Below are 19,502 nucleotides of genomic sequence, written 5' to 3'. Positions count from 1 at the left end.
GGCGGCTGATCGGTAGCACCGCTGCCAGCGCCACCAGCGCATCCACCACTGCGGCGGCGCCGGTGTCAGGGGGTGGCGCTGCAGCGGCAGATGCCGGCGGAGGCTCAACCCCAGTGGTGGTGCCGGAGGACGGCTGCTGGGGCCGCCGTGGCAAGGACCGCCGCGATGATGGCGGCGGCGGCGGCCGGTGCGGCGCTGCCGTCGTCAGCTCCGTCAGCGACACCGCCCGCTCCGCACCCCGCCGCGACAGCATTATCCTCCTAGCCTCGTCTAGCAGACATAGCAACACCAGCGCCGGCGGCTGCTCGTTCGCCGCCGTACGCACCTGCCGCAGCACTTTGGGCCCCAGGTTCGGATGTACGGCAAGCATTCCGGCCCGCAGGACTGCTTCTGCGACTGGCGGAGGGTACAACCGCTCCAATAGCAATTGCCACAACAAGGACAAGGGGGAGGAGGAGCTGCAGCTGCCGGCGGTGGTAGTGGCGGTGATGGTGGCGGCGGTAGCTAGCCCGCTGCCGCCGTTGCCGCCTCCTGCAGCGCCATCGGTGCCGCCGGTAGAGGCCGCCGCTGCTGGCAGCCGCAGCATGGAGCATTCACGGGCGAGGTCCGCCGCCGCCGCCGCCGCCACCACCGAGGGGCCTTTGCAGCTGATCGACGTCGTCGAACCCGACGGCAGCCGCATTACTATTGTACGAACGATAGACACCAGCAGCTGTAGCGCTTCCGCATGTGCCTGCACAGCGGCAGCAGCCGTCTCGACACAGCGCCAACGCAGCGCCGCTGCAGCCCCGCCGGTAGCCTCCGCGTCCGCCGCCGCCGCCAGGGCGATTGGCGCCAGGGAGGGAGCTGCCTTACCAGGCGGAGGAGCGCACCCGCCTTTCGCCGCCGGGCTCGAGGTGTCCACCACGAGGGGGGGGCCACCATCCCGGGACGCAGCCGGGGCCCCATTAGCTGCCGCTACTGCGGCTGCGACTGCTACTGCTCCTGTCGCTACTGCTGCTGTTGGGGGACTTAGCTGAACTTGGCTGCTGGCGACTGCAGCCGTAGCTCCCGTGGCGATTGTTGCCGTACTGTCGTAAGGCCCTGCTGCTGCAGCTCCTGTTGTTGCTGTAGCGCCGCCGGGAGCTATGGTGGTGGTGGTCGTGTGGTGCTGGTCGTGGTCGTGTGGTGGTGCGGGTGCGGGTGCGGGCTCCACCACGGATGCACCTCGGGTGGTGCGGGACCGAACCCCCCGGCTCAGCTGCGGCCTCTTCGTCGCCGCCTTTCTGTGTGCCGCTGCCGCTGCCGCTGCTGGTGTTGGTGTTGGTGTTGGGGTTGCGGTTGGTGTTGGTGTTAATGACGAAGGGCCTTGTGTGGGTGTTTGGGGGACTACATCACCACCACCACCACCGGCCTCACAAGCAACACAGGCAGCGGGTTCAACGGCGGCGGCGGAGATGCCGACGTCTTTCCGGCCGCCGGCGGCGGATAATCCCTTATCTGCCGGTGCAGTACGGATTTGTACGGCAGCGCGCTGCTCCTGACCCTGCTTTGCGTTGCGAGCGCGCCTGGTTTGCACTGCGTGATCTCCCCCCTCCTCCTCCGCCTCCGCCTCCCTGTGCGACCCCCCTCCCCCTCCTGGCTGCTGCTGCTGCTGCTGCTGTGGTTGTGGTGGTTTCTGTTGTTGGTTGTCTTGGTGCGGGTTTCGGGGCGAGTGCTGCCGCCGGCGTGTGGAGGGGGTAATGCAAGGCGCTGCCACGCCTCCGCCGACGCCAGCACCGTCACCAGTACGACAACCGCCGCTGCTGGCATCAGCAATGCCGCAGGTGGTGCCTGGGGCCCCCGCGCAGGAGCGCCGCGAGCTCCTCCTCCTCCTCGCATCACTTGGGGTGCTACTGCCGCCGCCGCCGCCGTCGGCCCCCTCCAGAGCCGCGAGGCCGGTGCTGGTGTCCACAAACCTGGTGAAGCAGGCCAGGCTGGCTTGGAGATCCGCGAGGGCGCGATTCGGCTTCTTGGCCTTGGTGTTGGTGTTGGTGTTGACACCGATATGGCTGCTGCTATTGATGTCGACGTTGTTGGCGGTGTTGGTAGGAAGCAGCCTAAGGAAGAGGGAGCATGATAAGGCCCATGCCAGCGTCAAACACCTGAACACCTCCCACCAGTACAACCGCACGCAAAACGTAAACACCGTGGGGGGCGAGACGCCGCTGGATAAACACCCGTGCTACTGCTATTGCGGCTACCATTACTATTACCACCAATACACGACTGCTGAGGTTCCATAACTCCCATCGTTAATTTTATAGCATAATAAAAAATGACTGAGTCAAATGTACATACGGTACGGTGGCCGAGCGGTCTAAGGCGTAGGATTTAGGCTCCTATCCGAAAGGGCACAGGTTCAAATCCTGTCCGTATCATTGAACTATCCCATCAATTCTATGCCACTTTTGTTAATGAGAGATTGAATATTTTACGTACTCACGACTCTTTAAACTTATATGCCAAAATCAGGAGCACCGCGCGGTCATGCAGATGGTGCTAGGACACCCACTACCCTACCACCGTGCTCCCCCCACTACACCCCCCCCATTACCCCCACTACCCGGCCCATCCCCCGCCCCCCACACAGCGGGCAGTCACTCACCCACTCTCGCCGTCGTCGTATCGCATCATGGGGTCAGGGGGGGGTCCAGGATCAGCCCGTGGACTGACAGTCCGCGGCGAACTGACTGGCGCTCGTCCAAGTCCTCCCGTGCCGACCACCCCGCCCGCCGCTGCCGCTGCCGCTGGAGCTGCTATTGCTGTTGCTGTTGCGTCACCTCCCACATGTCCTCTTCGAGCCGCCCCGCCCCGGCCGTGCAGGCCCCCTCCAACCCCGCCGTCATCGGGCCCCTCCGTAGCACCCGCAGCAGGAGTAGCACCCGCAGCAACATCACGATGCGCCTCCGCCAGCAGTCGTGGCGGCGGCGGCGGCGGCGGTACTCCCAGCGGAGCGACGCGAGCCCCACAGGGAGCCGACGGCGAGGCGACTGGGTTCCCGGTCCGCCCTGCCCCGGCAGCCGCGGCAGTAGCAGCAGCCGCATTAGTAGCAGTAGCAGTAGCGGGTGATGCCCCTCCCTGGCCCTCCGCTTGTTGTCCAGGGCCGCAAGGTGCGGCCGCTGCCGGTGCCGCTGCCGGTGGGAATTCCGGGTGCGGCTTCTTTAGCTCCCCCTTTCTTGAGCTCCCGGCCCTGGCGGCCCTGGCTGTCGCCGTTATGTCCCCCCGGCTGAAGGTGGTGCTGCAGCTGGGGGTCTCCTAGGGGTGGGTGGGGAGGGGTGGGGTAGGTGGGGTGGGAGACAGGATATGGGGGGGGGAGGAGCAGGAGGAGGAGGAGAGGAAAGAAGGGGGACAACGACGCGCGACGGGAGTAAATTAAGGGGAGGTAACACATCGTAATGGGTTGCGAAGGTGGGTTGTTGATTCTCCTCCTCCACCCTCCAATGCCCTTCCCTCTTCCCTCCAGCTCCCCTCGTCCGACCCCTCCCCTCCCCTCCCCTCCCCTCGTCTGACCCCTCCCCTCTCCTCTTCACTGCACGTGCACTTCGTCGTAAGGGGATCCCCAAGCTCACGCACTCACCCCCGGCAAGCAGGCACCAGCCCACACACCCCGGGCCTCCACAGCCACATCCACGGCCGCCCGGCCGAGCGAAGACAAATCCAGGAGGGACAGCGAAGTGGCAGGGCCGCGGCGGCAGGATGCGTCGACGGCGCTGTCAGGTACTGCCACCCTTGCTGGCGGCGGCGGCCGCCGACCAGGCACCCCAGCGGTGGCGGCTGCGCCGGTAGCTACCGTACGCTTCGCCAAGCCCGCGCCGTACGCGATGAGCTGCCAGCGCTTCGTTTGGGACGCCTGCGACAGGGCCAGCGGCGCCGCCGCCCTCGGCAGCCCCGTAAGCTGCTGCAGCAGCGCTGTACTCGCCTCCAGGGAGACCGGCCAGGTGTCCACAGTGGGCAGTGGCGGCGGCGGCGGCGGAGCCACTGCCGTGGCTGTTGGCGGGGCCGCTGCGGGGGCGGCACCAAAAGCTGTACACATTGCTGCCGCTGCTGCTCCTGCTGATGGTGGCGGTGGGGGCGGCATGTGCGATCGCGGCGTGGCACCCACCACTCCTCCGGTCTCGGAAGGAAGCCCCGTGTCCAGCTGCTGCTGCTGCTGCAGCGGCCGCCGCATTACGAAGAACCCCCCGCCGCCGGCGCCTCTGCATCCGCCGCTACCACCGCCACCAAGGCAGCGGTTGGCGGCCGGCCCAGCGCCTGCCAGGCTTGCTCCGAAACCAGCGGGCCCACCAGTTCCCGTTCCCGCTGACGGAGTTTTGCAGCCCAGTGTCGTACCGGCCTGCACTATGCCGCCGCAATAAGGCCCTTCAGTCAGGTGGGTGTCCGGGAGTCCCCCCGCAGCTGACGGGGTGCTGGAGGGCCCTGCGGCCACAGGTGCAGGAATCCGAGCTACCGTCGCCGCCGGCCTGAGAGGCTTCGGCGGGGACGGCGCCGCCGCCGCCAGTGACGTCAGCGCCGGCGGCGGTAGAGCAAGTGGTTCCGCTGTTGAAGGTTCCGCCGACGGTTTCCTCAACGCGTCTTCAAGCGCGCTGTGGCATGACAGGAGGGCCGCAAAGGCCGCCGCCACTGCACGATTTCGGTCATCAGCGCCCCCGCCGCCGCTGCTGTCGATGCCGTACTGGCTACCGTTGACGTCAGGGCGGCTGACGTCCCGCCACGGTGACGTCGCACCCCGATTGGCATGCTTAGGTGTACGGCATGCGCATGCGAGGTGTACGGCCGCCCGTACGGCATTCTGTGCTGCCGTCAGTCGGTCGTCCGCAGCCACGCCGTCCCTGACGTCATCCGCCAGGTGGCAGCTAGGCGGCGCTAAGATGCAGTCCAAAGCATTCGCAGTAGCCGCCAACATGGTGACCGAGTCCGTACCTGCATCCGTACCAACCATGGGTGTTTCCCCGTCGGCGCCGGGTGCCGTACGGCTGCCAGACGCTTGTGCAGCGACTGGCACCCCACTACGGTGGTCATTGTACGGCTGTACGGCATTATTTAAACACCAGGCGCCGCCGCTGTAACTGGGTTCCCTGGACCGCCCCCCTCCTCCTGGGAGTGAGGAGACCTCCTGACGGAGGCGCTCATGCCGCTGCAGCTGCTGCTGCTGCTGCCGCTGGTGGTGGTAGGGGTCGTCCCATGGGGGACTGCGCCGCCCTGCGCCGCCTAGGCTATCCGCCGCCGCCGCCGGCGCTGCCTCACCTCCTCCTCCTCCTCCTCCTGGCTGCGCGGCCGCCTGTACCCCCTGTTGGCTGGGCGGCTGACGTCCCGGCTGGAGAGGCGGCTGTGGCTGTGGTGGCATGATGGGCTGTGCCGCCCGCATCACAGCCAGACCCAGCGGCTCGGGAGCGGCTGCGAAGAGCTCCAGCAGCGCCGCAAGGACCTGCGGGTGGACGGAGGAGGAGGAGGACGGGCAGGAGGAGGAGGGGGGGAGGAGGACGTGTGGGTTTGGGGGAAAAGACGAACCACGTGAACGAGTGAAGCTGCTGCCAAGGAAAGAGTGTACAAGGAGCAGAACTGACCAGTAGGCGGTTTTGAATGAGGCGGCCTCGGGATTAGGGTTTGTGGGGGCCATCACACCACCCCACACCACATCACGCCGCAACACCACAGTGTTTGTTACCATGACGTCGCGAAAGGCCCGGAAGGGACAGTCAAGGTCGGTCCGCTACATGTGCACATGTGCACGTGGGGGGGAAGCGGGGGGGGGGCCGACACGGCCCACACATGGCGAAGGGACCCGCGACAACATAATGTGTACGGCAACGTGCGTACCTGCATGCGCAGCTGCAACAAAGCTGAGGCCTCTGCTGCGGTGCGGTTTCCCTCCTCCTCCTCCTCCTCCTCCGGCTGCTGCTGCTCCCCCGGCTGCTGCCCCCCCGGCTGCTGCCACTGGAATGGCGCACCGCCCCGTGGGGGCCACCTGCTGCCGCCCATGCTGGCGGCGGCGGCCGTCTCCCCGTCAACACTGCCCCCCTTGGCAGCGGCAGCGGCAGCGACAGAGCTGCTGCTGCCGCCCATGCAAGCGGCGGCGGGGCCATCATCTCCGAAGACTGCCAGTACGAGAAGCTCGGCCAGCACGGCCACGTGCTCGTCCAGCGTGCCGAGCAAGGCGCAGCTCTGGGTTCGGTTCGGTTGGTGGAGTACGGCATCACCGTCGTACGGGGTACCCGTGGGGCTGCTCCAGTTGCCACGCCAGTCGACGGCGGCCAGTGCCTGCAGTGCCCCGACCGGACCGGGCCAAGGGGGGGCCGAACCAGGGGGGGCGATGGGGCGATCAGGGGGGAGGGGGCATCCGGGAGTGAAAACACAGTGCGCTAGAGCGCGAGCGACACAGAGGGAGGTAAGGGAGTGGGGCTAGGGGCAATATGATAAAAAAACCGACGCCCATACGCGAACCGGATATACATACATACATACATACATACATACATACATACTGCCTCCAGCAAGGGGAGCGCGTCGTTGGGGTCCCCTAAACCCAAACCTAATGCCCACGTTGCGCCACACCACACCACACCATCACATGTTCCCCCATGATATCCGTCACGTCACACCCCGTCACGTCACAGGGTCCGTCACGAATCTGAACATTATTCCGCAACTCCCCCGCCTTGCCTTTCCAAAGCATCTTATCAACGCCGCAATCGGCGCCGCCGCAAGGGCCACCTCGGGCTCCCGCCCAGCCCGCGTCACAGCTCCACCACGCCTCGCAGTGGACAGGTGCGGACGACGGAGGGCCATACACGAACCCCCGACCGGCTCCCCGACGACACGCCACAACGACCGGCGGGGGGCCACGGGCGTGGAGCCGCCGCCCCCGCCGCCGCCGCCGCCGCCACCACCGCAGCTCCGGATGGTGGAAGCCGTACGAGAGGACTGCCACACCAGGCAGTACGACAGCCGAAGCCGGCGCTGTGTTTGCGATTGCAGAAGAGCAAGTATCGGCGCACCGTCGCCGTCGGCTGTTCGGACCGGATTGGCTAGATCTCCGCCATTGGCGCCGTCACCGCGCAGCCTTACAGGGCTCCTAGATAATAATAGCTCCTCGTCGCCGTCGCCGTCGGCATTGGGGGACGAACACACGCGCAGCAGCGCCGCTTCCAGGCCGGCGATGCAAAGCGCGCGCATGTCAGTACCGCCCTTGCCGGGGCCGGCGGCGGCGCCTGAGCCCTCCACTACGGCTGCCGCCAGCCGGGCGAGTACGACCGCGGAAACCAGTTCCGGAGCTGACGGCGCCGCGAGCAGACCCCCTCCCAAAGCTCCGCCAGGACCGCCTCCTCCTCCTCCTGCTGCTACTGCTGGAGTTCCGCCGTGCAAGAACCTCCTCGTGAGACCAGTGGCGGGACCGACCCGCGGGTCGGAGCCCTTCTCCACCAGGAGGGGACTGCGACGGGCGGCTAGACGCATCAGCCCCTCCAGCAATCTGGAGGCCAACGGCGCAAAACCCTCGGGCAGCTGCCTGCCGTACACTACGACGGCGCACAGCACCTCCAGCGCCACCGCCACCACTGACGGCAGGGCGCTGTCCGGCACCGCCGCTCCTGATCCAGCTGCCGTACACCCGGCGGTGGAGCCAAAGAGGCTGCAAGAGGAGACGAGGGCGCTGGTGGCGCCGTCACCGTCCTCACCAAAGCCTGGAGTTGGCCACGGCAGGTTGGCGGCCATTCAAATATGCGTATGTGTGTCTGTCTGTCTGTCTGTGTTGCGTTTCACTCTCCGAAGGTGTAACCTGGGGGCCCCATGCCTACCCAGAGCCTCTAGAGGGGACCCACCCTCTAGGGGGGCCACCAGCCAAATATGTAACACGACGCAACACAACGCGAATCTGCACCCTCCCCCTCCCCCCAGGATTCCACTCCATGGTGGTGGGCCGGACGTGCCCGTGTGCATATGATGCACCAGATGATCAACAGCAAGGAGGAGACAAAAACTCAACACACAGAGATTGAAGCCCCCACAACATGAAGGCGCCTGGTAAGATAGAGGTGGTGAAGGTAAGATGCAAGGAGCTTCTTCCCCCGCATGCACCCCACCAGAAGGGGGGGGCCCACCTGTTTACCAACAACAGACACAACAGGCGCAACAACCCCCACCAGCACCGCTGAGGTCACCGCTGTTTCGGAAAGGGGGGGGAAAGGGGGAAGTAGTGGTACTAGTCCCATCAGCTACTGCAGCTTGGATGGGGCCGGATGGCGGACCCGCGACTGGGCTGGTTGGGCGACCCACCGACCCACACCGCCGACCGAGGGCCCCAACCCAACCGGGCTATAAGGCATACCTTCATCTTCAGCAGCCGAGTACCCCGATAAGGATATTTCCATCGACCCGCGCAACCCACGCTTACCCGGCGAGCTCCCCCTGTCCCCTCCTTCGCCGCCTCCCCCTGGAGTCCGGCTGCGTAAGAGGGGCAGCAGCCAGGCCGAGGTCTCGGACGACGCTGAGGGGCCCCCCGGCGAGTGGGGGTAGTTCAGGTGGGTGGCGGTGTGGGTGGTTGCTGGCCCCAGCGATGGCAGCGGGTATGATAGCTGAGACATACCGCCGCCGCCGCCGCCACCTCCCCACCACGTAGTAGGCGGAGGGGTCATGATCGTGGCGACGCTGGCACTGCCCCCGCCCGCGCTGCAGCAAGATCCCGGACCCGTCGCAGCCGCAGCAGCCGTCGTGACGGCAAGCCGTGAACGCCGGCGAACGGCTGACGGCGCGCCGGTGTCTACATGTGCCGCCGCCGGCGACGACGCGTGAGCGGCGGCGCCACCGCCACAACGGGACGCGGTAGCTAGAGCGGCGGCGGCGGCGGCTGCCGCCGCAGCGTCCTCCCCGGCGGCGGCGGCTGCCGCCTCGCACGCCACGTTTGCAGCATCCAGCAGCAGCGCCTCTGCAAGGTCTTCACTGTACGGCAGCAGCGGCGCCAGGAGTCGTACGAATCGTACAGCTGCTGCAGACTGCATGTTAGTCACGTAGGCCGCGTGATGCTGCAGCAGATGCAGTAGCTCCAGGGATTGGCACAGGAGATGATCGTACAGGTCCATGTCATCACCGCACAGCCCCGAAACCAGCCGTAAGGCCTCGTTAGGGTCAACAAAGTCAAAGCACGCCGCGCCCGACGGCGGCGGCGAGTGGGGCTCACCGCCGTCACAGGGGTCCCCGTAACCTGCGTTGCCGCCACCGCTCACCGCCGCCGCCTCTGAACCGCCGCCAACGGCTGCGGCCTGTAACGCCCGAAGTCGGTCCCGTACGGCAAGCACTCGGACCACGTCGCTCGTCAGGGCTTCAAGTACCGCCCACATGGGGCTGTCCTCCCCGTCACGGCCACCACTGCCGCCGCGGGCTCCAACGGCATCACCATAACGCTGGCGGCGGCGGCGGCGGTGATGGCGGCTGCTGCGATGACACTGGCGTCGCTTGCGTGGGCTCCCGGTGTTCGGCCCCACCATCACCTCCTCCTCTTCCCCACCATGTGCATCCAGGGCTCCGGCATCGCCCACGTCCTCCTGCGCGTCCTCCTCGCCCGCGCCCTCACCCTCGGGCCCATAGTCCTCCGCTCCCCCCAGCCGATCTAACACCTCCGCCAGCACACCCCGGGCTAGCGCGGGACAGCTCCAAGCCAACGCAGTCAACAAAACTGCGCCGCAACGTACTCGCGAACATGGCAGCTCCGGCGGCGGATGCCCGGCTGTAACGCCCGCGACGCCGACGCCGTCGCCACAATCACCTGTGTCGTACTCCGCCTCCGCCAGCTCGCGCCCCATCCCCAGCGGCGCCGCCAACCATCCCATTGCGGCCTCCAAGAGCCACTTGGTGACGAGGGGGAGGTCGCCGGCGCTGTAGGCCGAGAACCACGAGGCGAGCTGCTTCAGGCTGCGGACAAACAGACAACAGAGGGAGAAAGCACCGAGGGTGAGATGAAGCAACGAGCAAATCGAGGCGCAGCCAACAGCAGCCTCTCTCCGCGACGCCACGTCAGCACCTGCATGCCTCATCCCCACCCCCAGCAAGCCAGCTTTCCCCCTTGCCCTTCCTCGCCCAGCAACCTCACGCAGTCCCCTCCCTCACACCTCGTCAGTCCGCCCCGCCCCCTCAATGACACCCTCGCCGCTGAAACACTTTCCCCCCCCCACACACACCCCATCGCGCACCTACTGCCCCTGGTCACGGCCACTACGGTCTCCAGAGCCGCTCTCCCACAAGCCACTGGGCTGGCGCTGTACACACACGCAGCCAGGGGCAGGTCGGCAATCGTGGGCCCCTGCGGCGAGGGGAGATGGGGGTCCCACCCGCACAGCCCGTCGGCCCCCCACGAGTCCAGGTGCGCCGTCCTACATCCGCCGTTGCCTCCTCCTCCTCCTTCTCCTGCGGATGGTAGTGAAGGAGCTGCTGCTGCTGCTGCTGCCGGCCTTGCATTCCAACCCAGACCGTGTGCCCCGCCTGAACCAGCAGCTGCAGCTGTTGCTCCGGAACCGTCAGTTTCCAGGCAGAGTTGAAGCTTCTCCAGCAGCAGAAGCCCAAGGTCAGGGTTGTACACGACACTGCCGTGCACGAGGTCGAGGAGCTCCTGGCGGGTAAGAACGCGGGGGAGAAGAGGGGGCAGAAGGGGGTACCGGGGGCAGAAACGAAGGCTTGGAGGGGAGGACGGGATGCAGGGTGTGCCGTACAGGGCCATGCAAGGGTTGTGCGGAGTGATGCCCTTGCATGGAATTGAATTTATTGAGTTGTGCCCGGCGCTTTTGAGGATGTACGGGGCTGTATGAGGCCATACGGAGCGTGTGTGAAGCGTGTTGAAAAATATGGAGGGAGAGGGCTGAGGTGCAGCCGTGCGCTGAAACGGGGTCTGCATGCCGTGTGCGGGCTGTGTAGGAAGCCCCTGCGGCTACGGGAAGGTTTGCGCAAGTGTCACGTCCTAAGGATGACCATCCGTCCTGTCAGCCAGCTCCCGGTGCTGGCATACCGTGCGAAGGGCTGAGATTCCAAACGTCTGACTGAGGGCTTGACGAAGCTGCTTAGTCCAGGCAAGAGCTGCATTACGGTCGAAGCTTGCGCTGAAATCCATGCTGTCGTTGCTTTCAGCTGGGCCAGGTGATCGGACAACCAAGTCAGCGCACCCCGATAAGTGCTGAAGTGATGTTTGGGCCATCATCGCGTACATCTGCATGTCCTCGGACAGTTCGGTCTGACCTAATAGGTCTGTCCACCAGACGTCGAGCTGAGGGCTCCCAGCCATCATCACACCAATCTTTTGTTATAGGCTAGCAGCTCGTCTTATTCTGGCTTTGATAACAGTCAGTCCACTTGCCAAGATTGACATCCGCACGGAAAGTCATTTGCTACACTAGGTACGAGACAGCAACAGCACAGGTTCATTAGAAAGCTGCGGTATCCTTCTTCACTCTGGAATCCCTTCCATTGACAGCCAATAGCTCGCTCCACCTCGTACGGCGTGGTCTCAATTTTGTGGCGGGATAAATACGAGTGGCACAATTCCGCCTTCTGGTCCTGCCTTGCATACCGCCTACGTAGTTACACTTTGAAAGTATATTGAACGGCACAGATGGTGTGAACTTTGTTGATACAGTGAGAACCTTGATGAACCCTTTGCTTGTTCCTACAAGTGTTTACATGACAAGTGCAGTTTCCTCTTAATTGCGAGAATTCACTCCATATTACGGCCAGAAGAGTCTTAATCCGGGCCGTTGGCCAAGTCAGGCGCGCACTACGCAGCCCTTTAAACTAGAGGTGCGCAACAGATTTCCTAACCTAAGCAGGGAAAACCTTTCCTCTGCCCCAAATGCCCAAATTGGCGGTAAACTCGTGCTGCACATGACATACGCGTTGCGACCCTCCCGTAACGAGAAAAGGATTGAGGATTCGATCTGCTGGATTGCAAACATAGCTCGTTATGAAAAATTGAATATGGAGTGCTTCCGCACCTACGCTCCTAATGTATGCAGAGTCGGCTTTTGATAAGCCAACAGCTTCCTTTCGCTTCTTATAGATCCCCTCAGCGGTTGTTACTACAGCTCGAACAAAAACGTCATCTCGTCTCCATTCATGTGGCGGAGGTTCTCGCAGGCATGCAGGCAGCAGCGACAAGCAGTGCTCTAGTATTACACCGACACGTTCCACCGCACGTCGCATCCCTCTCCTCCAGAGACACAGTCGCCGTACAACTTTCACTTTTTGGTACATGAACCATTGCCAAAGTCCCTGCCTGTGAAACCCAGGCGATGGCGGCTGTGGGTATTTATGCATCTGAAATCCAAATCAAGCCCCATCCAGCTAGGCTTATGACCATATTTGTAAAGTACTTGTTCTCGCGGTTTCACAATCTTTCAGGTGGCCGGGACCCCCTGTCCCACTTAGAATAACGAGGCCGTGCTTTGCCATCTGCTTGGTGCGGCACCGGACTGACTTAGTGGACACAACAGGTGGGTACCGTTTTGTTGAGCGAGGGAAACGACCGGCCCGCTGCCAACCAGCCATGATGTTAGTATTACCAGCCACGCAGTGAGAGAACGGATGCTGTAGCTGTGACCCTGGCTAAGTTTATATGCGCGCGACAGCAACCTCAACAAAAGCATGGCAAACCAGACCTATGCGGGTTTCTTAGCGGGTACATGTTCGCATAACATGCAAGCCCGTTTAGGTTCCGCCATCAGGCTGCAGCCCTCTGGAACTCTCTCTTGCGACGAGGACGGTTCGGACGCAGAACAACGGCTCTTAACGGCTCTTTACATCCTATGTCTGGGCAACTAATGCACATATCCTTGTACTGGGGCTTTCCCATACTTATAAGACTTCTAATAAGCATAAAGGATAATGATACAGGAATTAAAAAGGGAAATTGTACCGTTAGGAAACACGCACGCAAGCTGCAAACGTTCGACGCCTGTGTTTCAAAAATGCAGCTTGGCCTAGCTCCATTCCAGACATTGCCGAATAAATCATCTGAAATGTAAGGACAGGTATGGAAAACATTAAAAGGAAAATACGTAGTTGCAGCTTGCTGCGGTGCGTACGGCTGTTTCGGTAAAGTCACATCTTACTGAAGTCTGGACTTTAGGCACCAAAAAATGTCATAAATATGCGATGTTTCTGCAGCTCTATTGGCGGGTCACTTTCACGACGACACGCGGCAAACATGCGCTGGCTTTGGACTTTCGGACGCGTTCCCGAAATTGAGCCAAATGAGATGCTTGCCGTAAGCAACCGCATCCTCGCCTTGCCACCAGAGCAAAGGTGGGTTTGCTTTGGAGGAGTTGCCTGGCGAGCATACTGCTGCCGCTTGCCTAGAGTGCAGTCACCTGCACTGCTTCATTGATTGGTTGCCATTTGCTGTAGTGCCCAATGAGTACTTAGCAGAAGTGACTAGGAGGACAACCGTGGGTACCAAGGCCGCATATCATCAAGCATATCGTTTCGGTGGGCTACTTTACGGGCGGGGTGGTCATTTGCAAATGGAAGCGCAGTTAGGCAAGCCCGTTAAGGACCAAATAACAGCCAGCAGTACGATGGAAGGTGTTGAAGTAGGTGTACGACATTGCATTACATTACGTTCTCAGCTTGTCATGCGTTGTTAGGGTTGAAAACTGAGCATGCTTTTGTCCTTATAACCCAAGAAATATATGCACTCAGCGCACATATACTGCTGCGGAAGGTGCGGGTTCATTAGGGTACTCTACCCAGTCTACTACTGATTGCTCTGCTATTCGTTCCAAATACCCCCTTGCCTGGCAGCCGTGCCCGTGAACACGGTCCCCTTCCATCCCCCCTCGCCGCCTTGCCCGGTTGCCTGCTGATCACCGATCGGGGGTCGGCGATCGGCATCATGCCAAAGACAGCTTCATGCCGAACCAGAGAGCAAGATGCGTACATTCCCATCCACCGGCCTCTTATCGACTGATGCATGGCATAAAGCGTGTTCAAGAATCCACACATAAAATTCTGCGCATGCGATTTCATCAAACTGTACTTCTCGCGAATTAGTTCCATTATTTTTTAATTAGCCAGCGCTCATCCGTGTTGCGATATCGCCCATAGTTGCTGCTGCTACTGCCCACCTTAAGTCACCATTAGACAAGCAGGCACAAGCGGCAGCAGATATTGATGCATGGTGGTGAACGACTGTTGGGGAGTTGCATGGGGAGCTTGGCCAGCAGCCCATCAAGCAGCCGCGCGGCGCAGCAAAGGTTTAGGAGTCTCCTGTTTTGTAGCAATGCTACACAGCAATGTCGTACAGCAGTACACCTCAAGAAGATTCACAGGGATGCTGCTGCCCTGCTGAGACTCGTGCGAAAATGCTGGGTACTATGTATCTGTACGTTTCTGCCTGTCCAAAGTGTACATGTGTATACTTATGTACGCGCTTGTCAACTGCTTCCGTCCCGTTGTGCGGGGCTGCCCATCCATCGATGTGCCTTTCTTCCGCTCCAGGACTTCCGGGACCGCCGCTCACATCATTGATGTGCGGACACAGGCCGAGTTCAAAGCGGGGCATATCCCGGGGGCCCTGAACGCGTCCCTTCTGCCGCCCTGGTCTTGGCCTGCCAGGTACATATATATGTAATTCCTGCACGACAGACGGATATACTGGTATTGTGTCTCTGGAAAGTTCCAAATTCGATTCCTGAGATGACCAAAGATCAGCCTGATCGCCGATCCCTTGACTGTGGCGTATTTGAAGACGCCATGCGTGTAGCTGTAATATCTACAGCCACAGCTTCACGGCGATGATGTGCTAGCCGACCAGCAATGAAGTTGCTGGCGGGTTCTAAGAGGCGGACTGATTCCAGTTCATAAACAGGCATTGCAAAAGCATGATGCGTGTGGATAAAGGAGGGTGGGGGGTGGGGGGTGTTGCCCAGCGCAGCGCAGATATTTCAGCTCGATATCTACACAGCAGTAGCGTGTTGTGTGAAGTGTCGCACGTGTGCTTGCATGAGTATAAAACTATGTGGTAGTAGCAATTATGGCCCCCACCTTGCACTCGGCAAACCCGCCGCCATGTGCGTACACCTGCTGGCTGGTGGCTGCAGAGTGGAGCCCCTGCTGCAGGGGCTGCAGCCCAGCACCGAGCTGTACGTCATCTGCCTGTCCGCGCACCGCTCCATTGGTGCCCTGAAATGGCTACAGGATCGCGGCTTTACAAACGTCAAGCAGCTCAAGGTGCGGTGCGGTGGCGCTACTAGTGCTTGTTTTGTAGTCGCTGGCCGCTGAAAAGGCTGCTCTCAAGTGCTGGTGGAGCGCATTAGCGATACATAAAAAACCCTATATATATTGTTTCTTATGCACATCGCTTGCTGTGCTTTCTTTTCTGTGTGCGCCTGTGTGTATGTGTGTATGTATGTGCATTGCGTGGAGACCATGTGATCTTGTATGTATGTGGGAGACCATGTGATCTTGTATGTATGTGAATGCAGCTGTGAATGTGGCTTACATACAGCCACCATCACCCACAATCCAGTGTATGAATCTGCTGCCGGGTAAACGGCGGTAATAACTCCTCCCCTGGTCGGCTGGCATAGTGTCACTACGTGTGATAGGGTCCGTAACTGTCTGCCGGCACGGGAGTATGCTTCCTACCCTCTTTTACGGTAGAGGGACTTATGTCGCACTCTTTGTCGGGATCGAACCTGGACTATGAAGTGACGCGTACAGCAATGCCGTGCCTTAGCAGCTTGCCTGTCGTGCCGGAAATGTGTTCTTTAGTATCTAAACACTAAACCCAAAATGTAAACCCAAAATATAAATGAGTGGCGAAATTCCTTGCTTGCACCACATCTCTAACCACCATCTAACTAATAATGCATATGCATCGTACATTGTTTACAGTAGGGTGGCATGCAAGCCTGGCGGTCACAAAGGCTAATTGAAGTGAAGGAACTGGGCGCCACTGATGGTGATGACCGAGCAACAGTGATGGAACCAGCAGCCTGCTGCCCACAGCAGCCGAACAACGCGGAGTGAAGGTGGGAAAGAGGTCCAATATCCGTAGTCATAGTAACGACATACATGAGGGTCGGAGCTTAGAGGAAGTGTTTGTTCGATTAAATTTAAGACCATCCATATCTAGGATTGAACACCATACAAGACCATGGTACCAACAGTACTGTTGCCGCACGCAACAGGTTCACATCGCAACAACCCCAACGGCGCACCGAGCCCTATACACGATACTGAAACAGCTGGGCCTGGATGCGGAGAGTGAGGGAGCTGTTGGGGAGTCATTCCCGGCGGTACGGGTGGTGACATTGGTGGTGACATTGGTGGTAACATTACGGCCGGTGGTTAGTCGTACAAGAGGGGGTACCCGGGGGATGTTTTCCGGCACTTGGCCGACAGCATGGCGGGGCACACACCTAATGGCGGGGCACATATCTAATGGCGATCACTGAGCCAGGCAGTGGTGTATGGGAGAAGGTAGACACTAGCAACTTAGCCGCAGAGCTGAGGCAGCTGAATGAACACTATGACTGAGTAGGGGACACACCAGGCCTAGGGGGCGATTGCATTCGGATCCTTGTTTGGAACATGCATGTAGGGCAAATATGTCGACCATAGGGCAAATAGCGCGTGTATAGTTATTCCGAAGCGTGTGGTGGTAACTTTACGGGCTGCCGATGGCAGTTCTGGTCAAAGCCTCAGTCTAGCGGCCAGCAAATCGGAGGCTTCTTGCAAACTTTCACCGCATCTGCTCTTCCACCGACCGGCCTTTTATAGGAGCATGTGGAGGATGACCAATGCGGATTATGCCGGGGGTTATATGGACACCCAGGGAGAGATGCTTAGGGTGGCGTTGGGGCAGCTGCTGCTGAACCTGCACGCCGCCTCAAAGGCGCTAATGTAGGGCAAATATGTCGACCATAGGGCAAATTTGACCAGGTTAAGGCTGTGCGAGGTCTACTTAACGTAATCATCCTGACTGAGATGAATTCGCATGTAAATTACAAACACGCCAGGGAGCAACTAGTATTACATGGCTAGACCCAGGGTTATCGGAGGTCGGGCAGTGTATCTGTATTCGTTCGGATAGAGATGACTTCCCATGTGCAGCAAGACGTGGAGGCTGGACAAATGCTCCGATAGGGATGGAGATTGTCTGGCTTCGACTTCATAATGTACTTACTCCCTGGAGGCTGGGGGGCGCTCCTCATGGGGGCAGGGGTTATTGGGGGCACCTCAGGGGTCCAGCGTGTAGAATAGCACTGACGGGTTTGTGGCCTCGTGCTCAGTGACGTCAGTGACGTCGACGTCCTTGACCTCGCGGTTTTTGGCAGCATTTTACTGGTGAACTCGACAGCTGAGCTGTGGTGTGAGCAGCGACTCCGGATCTGCGATCCCAAAACGTTCAGTGCAGGAGTGCACCCCCGCCTAGGCACCATGCACACGAATAGAGATGCCGGCATCAGTTCTTTTTCAGGTGGCGGTTGGCCAGACAGATGTGCCTGGATGACACTGGAACCGCAATTGCCTGGATGGGTGGGTGCCCAATGGGTGGAGATAGGTATGGAGCCCATACGTTTTCTAACTCTGTTGAGGGGTGTAGTTCTATCGACCTACGTATTGCATCTTACGGGCTCCGTGAGCATCTAGACACCATACGTCAACAGAGGCCCTGAATTGCGGCCCTGAAGACACCGGCCTACCGGGGCACTTGAGTGCATCCCTACCTTCCGTGTTGGGGCCGGACTCCCTCTACGTGTCAGGTGGGCGAGTGAGGGGCGGCGGGGACGGGGTGGATTGAGTGTTTGGGGGATGGCTTAGGGTTGCGGGATGTTTGCCGCCGGAGGGGGAGGAGGAGGAGGGGGAGAGGCTCGGTCAGGGAGTGGGGAGAAACGGTATCCAAACACTTACACACATACCTTGCACACACATGCCATCTTCGAACCCAACACCCGGCTCGCGGCTCACTTCATCCATTCAAACACACGCACTTTTACACACATGCAGACATACACACATGCAGACATACACACATGCAGACATACACACCCTCCTTGGCCCCCGCAGTCCCCGGGGCCGACGCCGAGTCCTCCAACGTGGTGGGTCGCGAGAGCGGCCACCCGGGTTCCCATGAGACGTTTGTGACGGTGGAGCGCCTGCAGCGGCCGCTGTGTGGCGGCTCCCGGCCGCACTTCTTCCGCGGCGTGTGTACGGTGGTGACCAAGCTGTTCCACATCTGCGAGCCAGACGTGGCTGTGTTTGGCCGCAAGGACTACCAACAGTGGCGGGTGATCTGTCGGATGGTTCGAGATCTGGATTTCCCCGTGGAGGTGGTGGGGATGCCCATCTGCCGGGAGCCGGACGGGCTGGCCATGAGCAGGTGAGACCCGAACCCGGGGGAAAAGACTAGGGGTTAAGTGTGTGGGGGGTGGGGTGGGATGGGGTGGGGTGGGCCCGGGGGAAATGCGGCTGCGGATTTCATATGACTGGCACTCGAGCGCCCCACGTCAGCCGGCAGCTCCCAACAGCCCTAATATGTCTTGTAGCATCCTTTGCTGGCGTGGGTGTTTTAACTTCTATTCCCCGATGCGCCCAATGACCCCCGCCCGGTAGTCGTTTGCTTCCGTCCCGGACCCTTAACTGCCAACGTTGCCGCGATGGCTACAAACCAAGTCACTACGGGTCCGTACATTGTTGGTCTAATCTTGGGTAGAATACGTAGAATATCTCTGGAATACGTCTTTCCTTCAATCGTCGAGTGTGATCCGTCGTACCCCACCCCCCAAACCCACCCCTTCAGTCATAACGCTCGTCTGTCCCCCGAGTCCGGGGAGAGGGCCTTATGCATCTCCCGGGGACTGGCTTGCGCTGAGAAGGCGGTGGCGGAGGAGGCGGCTTCGGAGCCCGCGGATGTGGCTGCGCAGTTGAGGGGCCGGATTGAGGAAGGGGGGGGTACAGTGGACTATGTGGAGGTGAGGGGGCGTGTGGTGTGTTTGTGTGTGTGGGGGGTGCTGAAGAGGGCAGGAGGAAGGCAAGGGGCTCTTAGGTGATGAGAACAGTAAGGTAAGAACTAGGGGAAAAGAACTAAGAGGGAGAGGGGGAGCCGCGTCCTCGAGGTCCCCTCCGCCAACCTGTCCATCTATCGCGCGATGATCTCGTGCTCATGTTCGTACTCGTTCCCGTCGTCATGTACGACGAAGAAAACGCCAACAAGCGAGCGGAGGACGTTGTGATGTTAGGGTGGCGGGTGATGTGGAGGGTGGCGGGTGGAGCACTAGCGGCGGCCGGCTGGCGGGATGGAGGAGCGGCTGTGACTCGCGGTGGTGTGTGCTCTCTCTCTTCCACCACCACCACCACCACCACCACCCACCCACACAACCCCGCATGCCCCCCACCCTCTCCCAACTCCCTCCCGGCTGTTCCACGCGCACCACCTGAGCCCCAGCGACCTGACCTCCCAACCCGTGCTGCTGGTGGTGGCCGCGCACTTCCCCGCCCGG

General features: G+C 60.9%; 3 protein-coding genes across 3 annotated transcripts in view; 2 read left to right on the top strand and 1 right to left on the bottom strand.

Moving 5' to 3' along the window:
• Window positions 1-11,284, bottom strand: part of VOLCADRAFT_93632 (uncharacterized protein) — a gene marked incomplete at both ends in the record, with an annotated part of 21,547 nt that extends 10,263 nt beyond the window's left edge. Inside the window, 15 exons of the mRNA XM_002952789.1 lie at window positions 35-876; window positions 1,399-2,078; window positions 2,627-3,276; window positions 3,599-5,446; window positions 5,654-5,731; window positions 5,839-6,279; window positions 6,584-6,978; window positions 7,017-7,700; window positions 8,160-8,179; window positions 8,411-8,503; window positions 8,629-9,416; window positions 9,498-9,924; window positions 10,203-10,312; window positions 10,474-10,618; window positions 11,166-11,284. Coding sequence (XP_002952835.1) covers window positions 35-876; window positions 1,399-2,078; window positions 2,627-3,276; window positions 3,599-5,446; window positions 5,654-5,731; window positions 5,839-6,279; window positions 6,584-6,978; window positions 7,017-7,700; window positions 8,160-8,179; window positions 8,411-8,503; window positions 8,629-9,416; window positions 9,498-9,924; window positions 10,203-10,312; window positions 10,474-10,618; window positions 11,166-11,284 — 7,320 coding nt within the window. The remainder of the gene's footprint in view (window positions 1-34; window positions 877-1,398; window positions 2,079-2,626; window positions 3,277-3,598; window positions 5,447-5,653; window positions 5,732-5,838; window positions 6,280-6,583; window positions 6,979-7,016; window positions 7,701-8,159; window positions 8,180-8,410; window positions 8,504-8,628; window positions 9,417-9,497; window positions 9,925-10,202; window positions 10,313-10,473; window positions 10,619-11,165) is intronic.
• A 1,866-nt stretch (window positions 11,285-13,150) lies between these two features.
• Window positions 13,151-17,009, top strand: VOLCADRAFT_105722 (uncharacterized protein). The gene is made up of 5 exons (XM_002952864.1): window positions 13,151-13,299; window positions 14,494-14,610; window positions 15,096-15,225; window positions 15,895-16,028; window positions 16,188-17,009. Exons 1-4 carry the CDS (start codon window positions 13,202-13,204, stop codon window positions 16,024-16,026), a joined length of 477 nt encoding a protein of 158 aa, XP_002952910.1. The 5' UTR covers window positions 13,151-13,201; the 3' UTR covers window positions 16,027-16,028; window positions 16,188-17,009.
• Window positions 17,010-17,291: 282 nt separating this feature from the next.
• Window positions 17,292-19,502, top strand: part of VOLCADRAFT_93630 (uncharacterized protein) — a gene marked incomplete at both ends in the record, with an annotated part of 5,949 nt that continues 3,738 nt past the window's right edge. Inside the window, 4 exons of the mRNA XM_002952863.1 lie at window positions 17,292-17,479; window positions 17,670-17,765; window positions 18,070-18,382; window positions 18,803-18,974. Of these exons, the coding sequence (XP_002952909.1) occupies window positions 17,293-17,479; window positions 17,670-17,765; window positions 18,070-18,382; window positions 18,803-18,974 (768 nt within the window). The remainder of the gene's footprint in view (window positions 17,480-17,669; window positions 17,766-18,069; window positions 18,383-18,802; window positions 18,975-19,502) is intronic.

Source organism: Volvox carteri (genome assembly GCF_000143455.1).
Source record: "Volvox carteri f. nagariensis unplaced genomic scaffold VOLCAscaffold_32, whole genome shotgun sequence".
In the NCBI taxonomy this organism is placed as follows: Eukaryota; Viridiplantae; Chlorophyta; class Chlorophyceae; order Chlamydomonadales; family Volvocaceae; genus Volvox; species Volvox carteri.
This window is presented reverse-complemented; position numbering and strand designations above follow the sequence as displayed.